We start from the raw sequence: 15,691 nt of genomic DNA on the forward strand, positions 1-15,691 counted from the left end.
GTGACTGAGTTGTCTGTGACAGTTGTTTGAGTGAGGAAAATCAAACATTTTTAGATTGTTTATGTTTTTTATAAGGCATGGGATTGGTAAAGGAATACAGTTCAAATTAAGAAATTATGTTCTCTCACTTAAAATTTTGAAAGTGTGTGTGTGTGTGTGTGTGTGTGTGTGTGTGTGTGTGTGTGTGTGTGTGTGTGTGTGTGTGTGTGTGTGTGTGTGTGTGTGTGTGTGTGTGTGTTTTATACAAGTCATATACCCTATACACAGTAACTCCGTTCAAATTGTGCATGTGTGCGTGCGTGTGTGTGTGTGTGTGTGTGTATCTGTCCCCCACCTCCTGTAGAGTTCGCCTCAGTCTGAGCAGCAGGGTTTTGACGGCAGTGCAGTCCTGTTGCATCAGTCTAAGAGGCAGCGCCTCCAACCCTGGAGGCAGGGGCTCATCCTCTCTCCCCAAGCCCAGTCCTGAGTTCCAATCAGCGGGCAGCAGGCTAGTCGGACGACTGGGGTCCCTGCAGATAGAAGATACAAATGGGGAAGAAAAAAAATAAGGAAGAGAGATTATATGGGAGAGAATAAATAGTGGCACAAATTGAAAGATACAGTTTGTAGTGAATAGAGACACATGTATTACATTTTTGACTGTCAGAGGCAAGGCGTCCTGGCCTTGAGGTACACAGTAAAATAGAGTATTACGGTGGGTTCTCACTGGATGCGGAAGCGCTGTGAATTGTATCCCAACATTTATCTATATGCGGGTTGCTTATGTGAAACTTGCACCTTTTATCTGTGATGTTGATACAGTTGATCAGACACAACACACAATTTTTTTTTGTGACATTTCAGTTTTATTAAGTACACTGCAGTTTTATTAAGAACAATGCAGAGGGAGATTGGAGAGATGAGAGAGAAAGCCAGAGAAACAGAGAAAAGGTTATAGAGGTCAGAGATGGAGGGAGAGAAAGAGAGAGTACAGTATACAAGTAGGACAGTTTAGATTGAGACTGCCTGACACACAGAGGCAGCTCATTCCAAAGAGAAATACCTGTGTATATAAAATAACTATTGCCACAACCTTTGACTCTTGGTATCAAACCGTTTGGTTCGCCCTGGTTTCATACTGAAGTACAATCAACTTAGCATTACTGTATGACCAAGCTTAAGTTAATCCACACCCTGTCCTTCCCCACCTCCCTAAACTGGTCAGAACCAACACGTGCCCTCAGAGGAGCATTCAACAGATATCTAATGATGTTGTTTTGTACTGTCTGCAACCTATCACTGATACACCACTGTACCAAGCAGAATAGGCATAGTCGAGGCGACACCGGATAAAAGCTGTTGTTTGTGTTTTAATAACGTTTTCCTTATGAGCCATTGATGATGGAAGATCGATTCTGTGAATATGCAGTATTTCAAATTAATGAACTGCTTCAACTGCTTCGACCAGTGTTTTTCAGAGATATATAGCAAATGTCAGTACCACTCGCTCCAAGCGCTTGTGAAGAAACGTCATTAACACGCCCACAAATTCGCTGGACAATGACCTGGGCCATTTACACATTTAGCCATATGGGTGCAATCAGAAATTAGACCAATTTAGCACTACAAGGGTGCTGGAAGCATCAAGTCCATTTGCTGTATGTCACATCCTACGAAGTCAGTCATTTGCATTCTCACATACAGCTCCACCAGTTCATGTCTAGAATAGATAACTTAAAGGTTAAAGTGTGAAAGCAGCTAACTAATAAGCACCCCTATGATATAGTATTAATTCTGCTTCAGATAATTAAAGATCAACAGCATGCGCACACGCACACCAGATATTTTTGAAAGCATGAACCCACTAATACTCACAAACACCCATGCAAGCATGCACATAGATCAAAGTTAAATGACACGTCTTCTAATTTCAAGCCTGTGCTCTAACCCAATGTCTCACCAAATGATACTTAATTAGCAACTTAGAGTAGCTTTGATTCACAATGCTGTCATCATAGAGCGTGTTTTGTGGGTGTACGCCTGAGCACTCATTATTTCCACATCCTTTTAATTATTTCTATTTGTGTCATTATCTCACGCCTAGCCTACTACATACAGTACAGTATATGGCTATTGCTGGCACATCAGTGTGGGCACTGGTGTGTCTGTGTATGCTTATGTGTACATATTAATTATACTCTATATATTTGAATGTGGTGTGTGCGTGTGCGTGTGTGTGTGTGTGTGTGTGTGTGTGTGTGTGTGTGTGTGTGTCTTGTCTCACATTTGAAGTGCTGCTCATCAACACCTTGTTAATAAAATAAATACTGTTTACGGCTTCATATTGACGAAACTGGAATAATTGGACTATATCTTATGAACAAAAATGGGGTAGTAGTGTGAGTGAGTGGTGGGTATTACTCTACCAGGGGTGGGCAACATTTTCTGGCACAAGATCACTGAGTTATTTTCTAAGGCTGTTGAGATCACCCAGTACCAGGCAAACCACCGTTGCCTCAAGACTGTTCCACTTGTTGCATTTAATTCTTTAATCCAGGGGTCTTCAACAGGATGTCCGGGACCCCTAGGGGGTCCTCAGAGTTCCTACAGGGGAGCGCCAAATCTTTGTGTGGTGTGGAACGTTAGACGAAAATAGCAGATCTACAAGCTCACAACGCCTCGCGCAAGGCGATGTGAGCTTGTAGATCTGCTATTTTCGGAGAGTTGGTGTAGAGAGAAAAAGAGCAGACCAAGTACAGAGCCAATGGTCAAGTTGACTAAATATTGAGGGTTTAAAAGGTTAACTATCTGAAAATACACGTTAGCATGAATCCAACATATTAATAGAAAGGTATGTCAAACAAGTCTATGAAGCTATCTATGAAAAACTTTAATCTGCAACACAATTTTATTCAATATGTAGTGGGGGGTCCCTGCTTCATCTCTCTCTCAGCTAAGGGGTCCTTGGCCTGAAAAAGTTGAAGACCCCTGCTTTAACCAACAATCAATCCGCAGATGTTTGACAACCTGCTAGCCAATTACAAAGTGACCATTTCTCTGGAATATGGGATCTGAGTTTATCCCAGTTCCCAGTGGGATCTAAGTTTATCAATCCAGTTTAGTGGCATTGTTCAAAAACTGGTTGTGAAACTAATGACTGACAGATTTGCAACGCAAGCTGTTCATAAACCATACTGCTTGTAGAGTCGAGATACAGGAATCGACTGTTCAAAATCGACAACACTTAAGCTCATAGTCTAGTTTGCGTCTAGCAAGGATGAGGAGCTGTCTGGCTCAGAGATGCTTTAGTAAAGCAACAATGGAAAGCAAAGCACTATTATTTATATCTGGAATGGATTCATTGTAAAACTGTGGTGGGACAGATGAAACTGTGGTGGGCCACCATGGTTTAGTTAACTAAAGGGAAATACAGTACTTATTATTGCTTGCGGTGAGCCAATTCTGATCCAGCTACAAAAGTGCTCCTAAAGTGGACAAATGGCACGTGTGTGTGTGCGTGTGTGTGTGTGTGTGTGTGTGTGTGTGTGTGTGTGTGTGTGTGTGTGTGTGTGTGTGTGTGTGTGTGTGTGTGTGTGTGTGTGTGTGTGTGTGTTTCCACTTATCCCAAGAGGTAAATCCCCAAAGACATACCGAAGGATCAATTCTTAAAAGTGCTTTCCCAAGGGTTAATTAATTTAACCCTTTTCCACATGACAGCTTCAGCACAGGAATAGGAGCAGTTCCAACATATACTGTAGTGTTAGCCCTCTCCCAGGGTTAGTCCCACTGACTCTACATAAACAGGGTTAATCCACATTTGAACATGCCAGTGTAAAATTTGGGTGGGCACCTAAACAAAATTTAGAAAGGTTTCAGACAGCACTTTAATCCTGGATTAAATACTACAGTGTATAAACAAGAGATCTGGAACTACAGATGGGATAATTAAATAGCCTTCCTGATGTCCCGGAGTCCCGCAACTAAAAACTGCTGGAAAAATATGTTTTTCTTCCTCCCTGAAAATGAATTAAAAAGCAACTGCATTAAGCTTCTAAATCAATAGGAATGTGTACATGTAGGCATAGACGAAGGTTGTTCTGCCTCAAGTGACTCTCAAATGTCACAAAATCGTAACAAAAGGCCATTGATTTTGCAGTTCCAAGGCCAACTGATGAATACATAATCTTCCCTTTGCACACAGGAAAACAAATTAAAAAGTGTTATTGTTTGAAAAATTGTCTCTCCCTATATCTATTAATATCTCCTATGGAATGTATTGCTTCATGCAGTGAAGTATGATTTATCATTACGCGTTGTGAGCTTGTAGATCTGCTATTTTCCTTGATGATCCAGTTCACAGTTCCAGTCCTTCATATTACGTATTGCAGTCATCTGCATTACTTCATGTAACGCTCAGGAAATGTTACATCTAAGTTTATATATCCAATGTCAATGCACAAATGATGCCTCGGCTGAATGTGAATTACAAATAACAGCTTGAAATAACTACAAAATCAATAAATGGACCCTGGGAAACAAACTGACATGCTTACTCTGATTATGGTGTATAGTATATAGGTTATGTCTATAAAACTGTCAAAATAATCTATGGATTTTGGAGTGTATTGTAAGTTGTGCTTGTCAGAATCTTTCAAGTATTAACTTGCACTGTTGCCTATCTTGGCCGGCCCAATCAAGCAAAAAGAGATATATAGTCTCAGTAAGTCTTTCCTGGTTAAATAAAGGTTAAATACAAAATAAAGAAGTATAATTAATGAATTCATGACCTAAATATAAGACACAATCATGTTCTCAGTCTCTACAAAATGATTTGTCACCCTGCATCAAATTCTAAACTGACATGAAGTTAATGAATATCATTAGTGACAAGTGGCAGATCTCAGTCAAACATGAAGTTCATTAGTGCATTCAGAGAATCAAAAGTCATGAAGTTTCCGAGTTTTAATGGAGGTGTGAAATTATGAAAATGTATTTATTCATTCTCTGTCATGCGATTTCTCATAATCGCATTAAGATCAGTGAGTGACAGCGTGCATGTAAACCCGATCTCTTTAATAAAACCGAACTCACCTCACTGCATTAAAAAATAAAGTGCCTGACTTCAACACGACTGTAAGCAACTAACCATTGCAGTCATGGAAAACTTTGAGTTCTTCTAAATGAAATGCAGTCTGCTGACGTGACATTTTGACAGGGAGTGTGTGTGGGGGTACTGCATGGCTCTGTTGTCCTAATGGCATTTTCCAAATTTGAGCAAAGAAATACCAAGCCCATGTATGACAATCGCAAAGACAACAAAGGGAGTTCATAGTCAGTAAAATTATGATTCTGAAACGGATTTGAGTTCTAGTCCTTGATTCTGATTGGCTCAGTCCTGCTGTAAAATAGTCTACTGCGACAAACCATTGGCTACCTTCCATGCATTTGCAAAGCATCTTCCATATTTGTGCAGGCAGTGTGGGGACTACTTTCTTGTAAAAATTACTCTTGTAGTGAATATGTTATTAAAATCTGATCTTAAAGGTTCTATGACATTCATTTTCACTTTATTAATGTTTTTTTGGGGGTTTTATGACCTCAATTATACCCGAAAATCTGAACTTTGAACATTCAGTGGATTTTCTCTGGTCTGGGGTTTTCTGAATAATTAGGCTGAAAAGTAATCTGAGCTTGGCCCTTCGGCAGTGAGGTCACAGCCGATTAATCCCACCCACTCTCCTCCTCGCCCCTCCCCTCCCCTATCCTTTCCTTTGGGGGGGCGGAGCAGAGGCGATGATTGACAGGCAAAATCCCTCACCAGCGACACCCGCAGGCCAAGATTTCTTTTTTCATTGCAGTTGAAAAGGCTTTAGAAATGTGAGAGAAAAACACCTGCCATGGATCAATGGAGTGGAAGTTTTTGTTAAAACTTTCTATACACGTTTGAAGGACCATGACAAAGACTTTTAATGTGTGGTAAAACTGAACATCATAAAACCTTTAATTGGGATATGAAGAAAAATTGAATGTCCGCACACAATATACTGCTCTCCCGTCTTTTTTTGTTTTAACCAACACTTAGAACAGTGGTTCTCAACCTTTTAAGGCCGTGACTCCCCAAAATAAAAGGTATTTGAACTGGGGACCCGCCACCCTGATAAGCATTTGGAATTGTAGGAGTTGAGGCATGACATTTAGTACAGTTTATTGATTACTTTTGATGCAGTAATGGGTTTTTTTCATCTTCATCATTAGGTGTTAAAAGTCCTTAAATTGTCCCTTTACTGTCCTCTGGGAACCCCCCCAAAATCATGTGGGTACCCCCCTGGGGGTCCCGACCAACAGGTTGAGAACCACTGACTTAGAACAACATTTCGCCCGAGTAGGGCTTCATCAGTAGGGCTTAATTGGGACATGATTTTATCTATGATTTTCATGTTGCCATATTTAGTAACCGTTTTAGAAATGCAATAAGCCTTTTCTGTGATTTTAGAACAGCTAAGACGGTCAGAGTCACTCTTGTGGCTTATTGCTAGTAAAGATAGTGTGAGAGAGAAAGAGAGAGACAGACAGAGAGAGAGAGAGAGAGTCTAGAACCCCTTTTTATATAGTGTATTATATTCTACTGTAGATGGCCTTCGAGGATTCGATGATCAGTTTACTTGATTATAAATTATTGTCCACAAGGGAGAAATTAAGAAAACACTTGAAAGGCTCCAACACTCTCTCCATCCTTTGCTCACTCACCCTCCGCCTCTTGCTCACCTACACACACACACACGCACTCGCGCACGCACGCACGCACACACACACACACACACACACACACACACACACACACACACGCACACACACACGCACACACGCAGTTATCCCCAATTCTCCCCAACACAATCTTAATCTCTCCATCATGGCCATTCTACGTGCCAACCTGACAAATACAACACTAACCCGATGCTGTATCTCTAAGCACCGAGGGGTCCTCCAGGGGTCTGTCTGAGAGCCTCAGACAAAGTGAGGAGCTGCTGTCATTTCAGGACAGTTGAGATCTCTGTCTGTTTGGGAGCTGAGTTTCGTCTTTGGAGTTGAGGCCTTGCCACCTATCCGGGCTCTCTTGTCTGTATAGTCAACGTTTCCATTTCATTCTCTCTCATCTCTCTATCTCTGGCGGGATAAACACTGATCAATCACTTAAAGGGGTAGTTCACCCCCCAAATAACTTTTTTTCGATTGATTACTCACCCCATGGAGCCTTGAATTCATGGATATTTTTTAGTTTTTGTCGCATTCCTTCCTTTATTATTTGATTATAATAAATTTAGCCCCATTGATTCCGGTAGGAGACACAAATGCATTTGTGTCTCCTACCGGAATCAATGGGGACACATTTATTATAATCAAATTATTGGCTTAGGAATGTGACAAAAACAAAAAAATATCTATGAATTCAAGGCTCCAGATGGTCAGTAATCAATAGAAAAAAAGTTATTTTGGGGGTGAACTACCCCTTTAAGTCTTGTGTACCTCTTGTACATGTACGTTTGTGGGCGGTGAAACCGCCCCTATAAGTGATGTTTGGATATTTGTACAACAAATCCTGCGCTGTGATTGGCCAAAAATTTACAAAAATGTCCAAAAATGTACAAAAATGTACCCTGCCTAACCCTGCACCGTGATTGGCCAATCACAGTCTATTCAGGACTGTGATTGGCCAGTGTCACATGACACATGTGCATAGCCCTATATAAGAAACCATAACTTTAAAGAAAACATAAATATGTTTTTTCTTAAGTTATGGTTTCTTCCATCATAAAGAGTGTTTCAATAAATGTATTAATTTTTTGTACATGATTGGTTGACTCCATTCAGTATTGTGATTAGCTAGCAAGACACCGCCCACTTCACACAGGGTGTGATTTTTTGTTGCTGAATTAGTTTTAGTAGGGTTTCTGGTCAAATTTGCAAGGAAAGTAATCTGTTCTCTGACTGTAACTATCACAGGGTTGCCTATATGAGCAAGGCACCTTTAGGCGAGTCGAACTGGCCAACTGCAAAAGACTTGTTGTTGCACTGGGCAGCTTACAGTATGTGAATAATGTGCAACTGCATGAGTTTGCTCTTTACAGTTATTATCACTCATTGACAACTGGGAACAGCCCTTTGCAATGGCATTCCTGTGTCTGTATTGGTGGTAATGCATTTTTCTCGAAGGTTTTGTCAGTCTAACCTAAAATAATGTTTTGCTATCAGCAAATGGCTAAACCCACAGGTGATTTGTTTCAAAGTACAGCTGGTGCCATAGTTGTCAGCCATGGTTGGTAAGTGAGAGAAATGTAATAGAAAAGGTTAAAACTCAAACTCCTTAGGAAGAACTGGAATGGAATTGTTGAAATGAATGATATACCTTTCTCTGGAGAACCCAAGGTGTCTGTGTGTCTATGATAGACTAGTCTCCTCGGCACATAATTACCACACACTATGTGAGCATGGCATGCTCTCTCTCTCTCTTAACACACACACACACACACACACACACACACACACCTGGAGGTGTGCAAGAGTAGGTTGAAGACAAATCTGTTCAGTGATAGATGATATACAGGCAATAGTGGTCATTCCACTGCTCAGGGTCATCTGTCTTTCCACTTTCATAAACTGATAACCATACGCACTTTTACATTCTCCTTCTCTCTCTCTCTCTCTCTCTCTTTCTATCACACGCTCTCTGTAACACACGCGCACACACACGCGCGCGCATACACCCTACCTCACATAAACATTATGTACTATTACTTGTGAGAAGGTTATAGCCCAGGTATGTGAGAATATGTATAGTTTAAGTCTGTGAGTAGGAAGGCGCCTAGTGGACAAAGTAATAGTTTCATCTTGTAGGATGCCATGTAACATTTCACCACCTAGTGGCAAAAATGAGTATGGGCTGTTCCTTTGTCAACTGAATACCTGAATTATTATTTCATTCATTCATTCATTCATATATTCATATATATATATATATATATATATATATATGTTAGGGCATTAACAACTTCAGATTTTTGCAAGTCGACTTTCTGTCAGTAAAAGTCGAAGTCGCGGCAATGAGCAGCAGCCAGCGACAGAGAGACAGCGACGTCAGTGTCATTACAGCTTACTACTACAAGAACATCAGCCTCCCAGTAAAGTTATACAGTACTTCTGGGAATGTGTTCCACTGGCGTTTGAATGATTTCCTACAGTGGACGTCTCTTAATCTACGGTTTCCTTTTATAAACCGAAAATGAAATGTACCTGGATTTCATAGAATAGCCTAAACCGTACTTAATGTACGGCTTCTGTTTTGATATATAATTATATATCTGATATATATATATTTGAATATTATAGATTCCATGGCAACCAGCAACATTGGAGAATGATAGGCCAGGCCTACATAACGTTGGATGAATTTATCCATGCAAAGGAAATATTCCTTTGCATGGATACACTTCATTCAGATGCAGGTGTGTTTGACAGTGAGAACTGAAGCAATCATGAAATAAGTATTTCATGAACAGAAATCCCGCACACTGCTCTTGCTCACAGCATCAGTTTTTATTAAAATTGACAGACGTTTCGGTCCCTCTGGACCTTCATCAAGAGTGTCTTATGAATTTATCCAACATGATAAAGTTTGCGGCTTCTGTTCTAACTTCTGACACGGTGCAGTTCAGCCTGTCAATCACTGGGACAGAGGGCACTCAGCGGACCTCTGCACATCACAGACAGAGGCACAGCTGAAAAGGGCTTGTTAATTAATAAATGAGAACTGCAGATGCCTGGTTACATTGAAAAACTAAATGAGTACAACGTAACACAGTTAGAAAAGGAAATAATCACTCCTGTCCTTTACAATAACCAGTCCTAGAGTTTGCATTCTGGACAGCCACCTGATGGAGGGGAAATGAGCTGGTTGGAATAACGTGTTCCTTCCACGCGCTACGTCCAACCGGGGAAACTCCCCCCTGTCAGGTGATAAGAAGCGGCTTGCTAGCTCCTCATGCATTGAAGGAGGCATGAGCTCAGTTCTGGGCTCTCCCTAGGCTGGCAGAGGGAGAGTAGCGCCCAGGATTACATAGGCAATTGGCAACTGGGTGAAAAAATGGGTTACAAAATCATGGGATAAAAATGTAAAGATAAAAAAAGTACAGATAAAGAAAGAGTAGGATTAAATAAAACAAAAAGTAATGGCCTTAATGTACAGTATATTGCCTCCTCTATTCTCACTAAAGCAGTTCTCTCCTCTCCAACTCTTTTCCTTCCATTTCCTCTCTTCACCTACTTTCCTCTCATTGTCTCATTTGGGGTATGACGTCTATAGATCAGACATTCATTTATCACCCTTTAGTCCCATAAAGGGTCCAAATTGACCTTTATGGGACTGTATCTCTGATAGCGTACAAACCACAAGGGTCCATTTGGTTCCAATTTTGTACACTCTCAGAGTTAAAGTAACACTGAGAGAATTGTTCAGTGTAGATCAGTTTTCCAAAGATATTATACACTGTCAGAGTTACAGACCCGTAAGGGTCCAAATGTGGGCCCTGGGCCAGACATTGAGAAACAGTGATTTATAACACTGCAATACCATGTGTCCCCCACAACAGCCCATGAACCTATGGAGGAACTCAAGTCCTCCCAAGCACCATTAACCAATCACGCTGGATGGCGAGGCATTGGAAGAAGTCAAAGCCTTTACCTACCTTGGCAGTGTTATTGACAAGCAGGGGGGCACAGATACTGATGTTAGAGCACGAATTAGGAAAGCATGTGTAGCATTCGTGCAATTACGGAACATCTGGAGCTCAAATGAACTGACTTCCAACTCCAAAGTTAGATTCTTCAACACCAATGTCAAGGCAGTCCTCCTATACGGAGCAGAGACGTGGAGAACGACAGCTGCTACCACTAAGAAAGTGCAAGTTTTCATTAACAGCTGCCTGCGGAAGATCCTCCACATCCGATGGCCAGACACCATCAGCAACGTTGAACTCTGGCAGAGAACAAACCAACTGCCCGCAGAAGAAGAAATAAAGAAACGTAGATGGCGCTGGATAGGCCACACCCTGCGAAAGCCTGCAGATACCATCATCAGACAAGCCCTAACATGGAACCCTCAGGGCAAGCGGAAAAGGGGTCGGCCAAGAAACACCTGGCGGAGAGACCTGGAGGCAGACACCAAGACCATGAAGATGACCTGGAACCAACTAGAGAGAACAGCTCAAGACAGAGATGCCTGGAGATCGCTTGTTGACGGCCTATGCCCCAGAAGGGGTAGCAGGCGTAAGTAAGTAAGTAAGTAAGTAAGTTGGCCTAGTAGATGGATGTTGGTTAAATAGCTTATATGGACCTTCAAGTCAGGTGCAGTGCAGTAATTTGTCAGAGTAATCGGCACTGCCTCATTGGTAGGGGGACATGTTTACGAATTCCTTCCTTTTCTTGCAAAGGCCACTCCCCCCCCCCCACACTTTTCTTCTCCTCAGCTATCCGTACAGATATTCTCCTTATAACTCTGAGTCTACAGGTAAATTAACACTCAGGAATTTACAGTGTAGGCATCTCCACTCCTCCCATCTCCTTTCCTTGCCTCCTCCCATTTCCATTCTCCTCTCCTCTCCTCTCCTCTCCTCTCCTCTCCTCTCCTCTCCTCTCCTCTCCTCTCCTCTCCTCTCCTCTCTCCACTCACTCCTCCCAATGTCCCCCCATTCTAGGGCTGGACAATTAACTCTTCTATTGCCATGGATGCGTTAACCCGTCCGTTGGTACTTGGTAAAGAGGCGATGGAAAAGAGCCGATCTCAAAACGTGCCGCATTGCGACGCGTTGTGGGCTTGTAGATCGGAAATGTTTATCGTTCATTTATAATCGAGGCAAATGTTTGGAATAATCGTGATATTGATTTGTTGTCAAATCGCCCAGCCCTACTGTACCTCACTTCACTCTCCACACACTCCCCCCCTGCTTCACCCCAATCCTCTCTCCACACAACAACCCCCCCCCCCCCTTGCGTCACACCATTCCGCTCTCCACAAGCTTCCCCCCACCACCTCACCCCACTACTCTCTCCACACACTCCTCTCAGAAGCCATTTCTCAACAGCAGCATTAAAAGTGATCCATTTCACCAACTTGAAAAAGCCAATTATCTGCCTTTTTATGGCTTTCATTATTCTACCCCTCACACCGCACATTATTACTGGGCTGTTGGCTCGCAGGACCCGCACGCACACACACACACACTCCCAGGAATGCACGTCCACACATTCCTACAAAGGCGTGCACACATTTGCACGCAAGCATGCACATGCATTTGTTGGATTTATTTTAAATGCTATCCATTCAATTCATTCCAGTGACTATAAAAAGTAACAAACGATATTTGCTAGTCAGATTAGTTACGTGCAAATAAAGAGTGCAAGTGGGTGCAACAGCAAAGAGGAGTACACACATGCTTGTCCATCAATAAGGTGATGACTCTGTGTCTGTGTGTGCGTGTGTGTGTGTGGGGGGGGGGGGGGGTGGAGCTACACATTTGTAGGCTGCTGTACTGACGTTTACAGAGGAGTACATGATTATGCTCCTACATGGCCCGCAATTACACGCATGCATGTGCTCACACATGTAATTGCAAATGTGTCACTCGAATGCATAAGGTAGCCATAAGGTAGCCTTTATTATTGGGACGTGACGGTGGTCATTTATCACTCTTTTTTCACCTGACACATCCGGTGCACTCATCTGTATTCACCACCTGAGGCTGTGGATGTTTAACCCATTAGGGCCGGGAACGGCATATCTGTCATTTTAGATTTATATTGGCTATTCAGAAATAGCTGATACACAAGCTCATAGCGCAAATCTTTGAAAACGTATACAGTATTTTTAAAAGCAAACATTTGTAAAATATGTTGTTCCAGGGACACCCAGAAGCAAAGATTTGAGTTACAAATGTTTACTTTAAAATATATATATATTCAAAGATTGCAAAAATGTTCAAGATTTTTCAAAAATAGCAGATCTACAAGCTCATAGTATATCTGCTATTTTTGAATAGCCAAATAAATCTAAAATGACAAGAGATGCGTTCCCGGATTGAATGGGTTAATGCTGCCATTAAGCTCCATCTCCAACATAAAGTACATCTGTGAATAAAGAGCGAGTACAACCCAGCTCCAGGCAGTGAATTTAATGGTGAATTCAACTAGTCAGACAAAAGAGCGAGGAAGCGAGAAAACACAAAACTAATGTCATACGGCAAGGCTAACTTTGTGATTAACCTAATTGTCCTTTCTGCTTCCCTATGCAGGGCCTGAACTTGTTTTGTGTCTGCTCGCTCTAACTGTCAACCTGTGTCTGTTCATCCGTCTCCCTCAATTCATTACTCCCCCCCCCCCACCCCTCCATCCATCCATCTCTCTGATAATAACGTTGATCACATTCTACAGCCGTTGAGTTTCAACAGGCAACTTTTTTGGTGAAACAACATTGACATTACATTGGAAGTTATCTAGCAACTTTGTGTAACTCTGAGATCTTTTGTGTCATGTTACATTTTCACTGGCATCCAAAAAACTGGCAAAAAAACTGTGGCTTGCTATTTAAAATGTACAATTCAGGCATTTAGCAAACACTTTTATCCAGAGTGACCCTACAAAACAACAGAATGGTCAAGTAGAAACAATTAAGTGCTACAAAGTAACTACTAACTAGGATACAAGGTAAACATCAAACATAGATAGCATCAGTCTAATATGCCATCTTAAACCCAATCCACACGAATGATTCGCGACGCAACGAGTTGCAACTTGCAACCACTTGCAACAGAATACCAAAACTGCACCGACCTGCAACGGGGCGATCCAGAGCACTGTGATTTGTAACTGAACTAAAATAATTTACAACAATAACGGTGTATATACCGGGTTGTTTATGTTTGGTTAGCACTGTTCAATGCTAAGTTCAATTTTTGTAACTTAGCATTGTTGCATCAACTGAACAACTGTATAAGACAGCCCTGAAGGTCTTCGATAAAAAGCCACACTCGTACCACCACTGCAACACCTTGAGTAAATATGGGTTCTTTAGCTTTGACAATTTCAAAATCTTCAAACTTAGCTTGTGCAGTGTGCAAAACGTTGCATGGACTAAGCTCGCCTCCTCTGGGAGAATGTATGAAAAGAAAGGCCGATAGGGGCATTTGTACAAGGGCCACAACCAGAGGGGACTGTGAGGTGCAGTTTAGACACACAGCCTTTGCACAAAATGGAACAAATTGGAACAATCTCCCATCGAAATAAGAGAATGTTCGACTATCATGTCTTTTAAAGCTCAGCTAAAAAATGGATTATGGAGAAACAAATCTGTGAACATTTCTAATCAGGTTATTATTTTAGGCTTATATCTCACTGCTATCTTGGACATATGTACCTACTTTTGTGTGGTATGTATATGTGAATTTGATGTCTCTGGGTGTGTGTGGGTGTGCGTGCGTGCGTGCGTGCGTCCGTCCGTGCTTGCGTGTAAAAACGTTTTTCAATAACACAGCTAGGAGGCTAAAGTCTCAACAGTGACACAAGAGGAACAAAGATACTTCAGAAAGCTGTATATGACAATGTATCACTTGTTTAAATGGTGCAAGATTCTTCATAATCTCATCTCAAAATCATAACCTGTACTATTGTATGCAAATGTTTTACCAGCAAGTGGGGGGATAGTGTGGTTTCTAAGGACACATTAATATTGATCAATTCATTACTTAGGGCCCTGAAGACCAAGAATAACACTCAAGCTCAGCTGTGCCTTGAGATTTTACTCAATACACAGAACATTTTCATCATGAAAACTCAATTTAATAGGTTATGATAATGCATCTCTCCTGAGCTTGTGCTAGAATGGTGCTAGAATGGCAAACTCTAACACTCTTAGAGTTTGCCATCTCTTGTACATAATCACACTGGGACTTTTCTACAACCTTTAAAATTGTTTCAGGGATTTGGTGTTCCTGCCAATCATTGACTGGGAGTAGTTTTGAACAGGGTAGATTATGAATCAATCACAGGTGTTAGGCAACAAGGCATCTGGTCCCTGCTAATGTACCAAACAGCTTGCTTTGAGGGGAAACCATGAGAGAAATCCATCTTTTGCTTCCAAATCCCAGTAGAATGATACATTTCTAAAATGAATACATTTGTCACTAAATCACTGCAATTCATTATATAGAACACATCAATTGTTATTGTTATAACATTATCAGCAGCCAATCTCCGTTTTTCCCCATCGTATTCACCTTTTCAACTAAGTACCGGTTTACTGAGTACAGACCTGCATAGAGGGTTCATGTACAACACCTTTGAACTTTTATTGTGATGGTTGGCCTTTGGTGAGCCACCCAATGTCATGATGATGACACAGCCTGTAAGAGCAGTGATTCTCAAACTGGGGTCTGGGGACCCCTGGGGGTCCTCGGATGATTGGATCCCACTTTGAGAATTCAAGGGTGGGTTAATATAGCATAAAAAATCAGTTTCAAACCTTTAAGGCTATTTTCAAAAAAGTCTTCAAAATATTTGAAATAGTTTTCAAACATTTTAACTCTTTTAGTGCCATTAAAAAACATCGTCTAGTTGCCACAGTGCCAGAGATTTTTGAGTGTTTTCACTCACCCATGAAAAATCATAG

General features: G+C 41.5%; 1 protein-coding gene across 2 annotated transcripts in view; it reads right to left on the bottom strand.

The window, feature by feature from the left end:
* ccser1 (coiled-coil serine-rich protein 1) overlaps nt 1-15,691 on the bottom strand; it is a 179,536-nt gene that overhangs the window by 113,132 nt on the left and 50,713 nt on the right. For both annotated transcript variants that reach the window (XM_080432334.1, XM_080432335.1), the window contains exon 8: nt 335-509. In XM_080432334.1, coding sequence (XP_080288460.1) covers nt 335-509 — 175 coding nt within the window. The remainder of the gene's footprint in view (nt 1-334; nt 510-15,691) is intronic.

The sequence above is a fragment of the Gymnoscopelus braueri genome (assembly GCF_963280865.1).
Source record: "Gymnoscopelus braueri genome assembly, chromosome: 7".
Lineage (NCBI taxonomy): Eukaryota > Metazoa > Chordata > Actinopteri > Myctophiformes > Myctophidae > Gymnoscopelus > Gymnoscopelus braueri.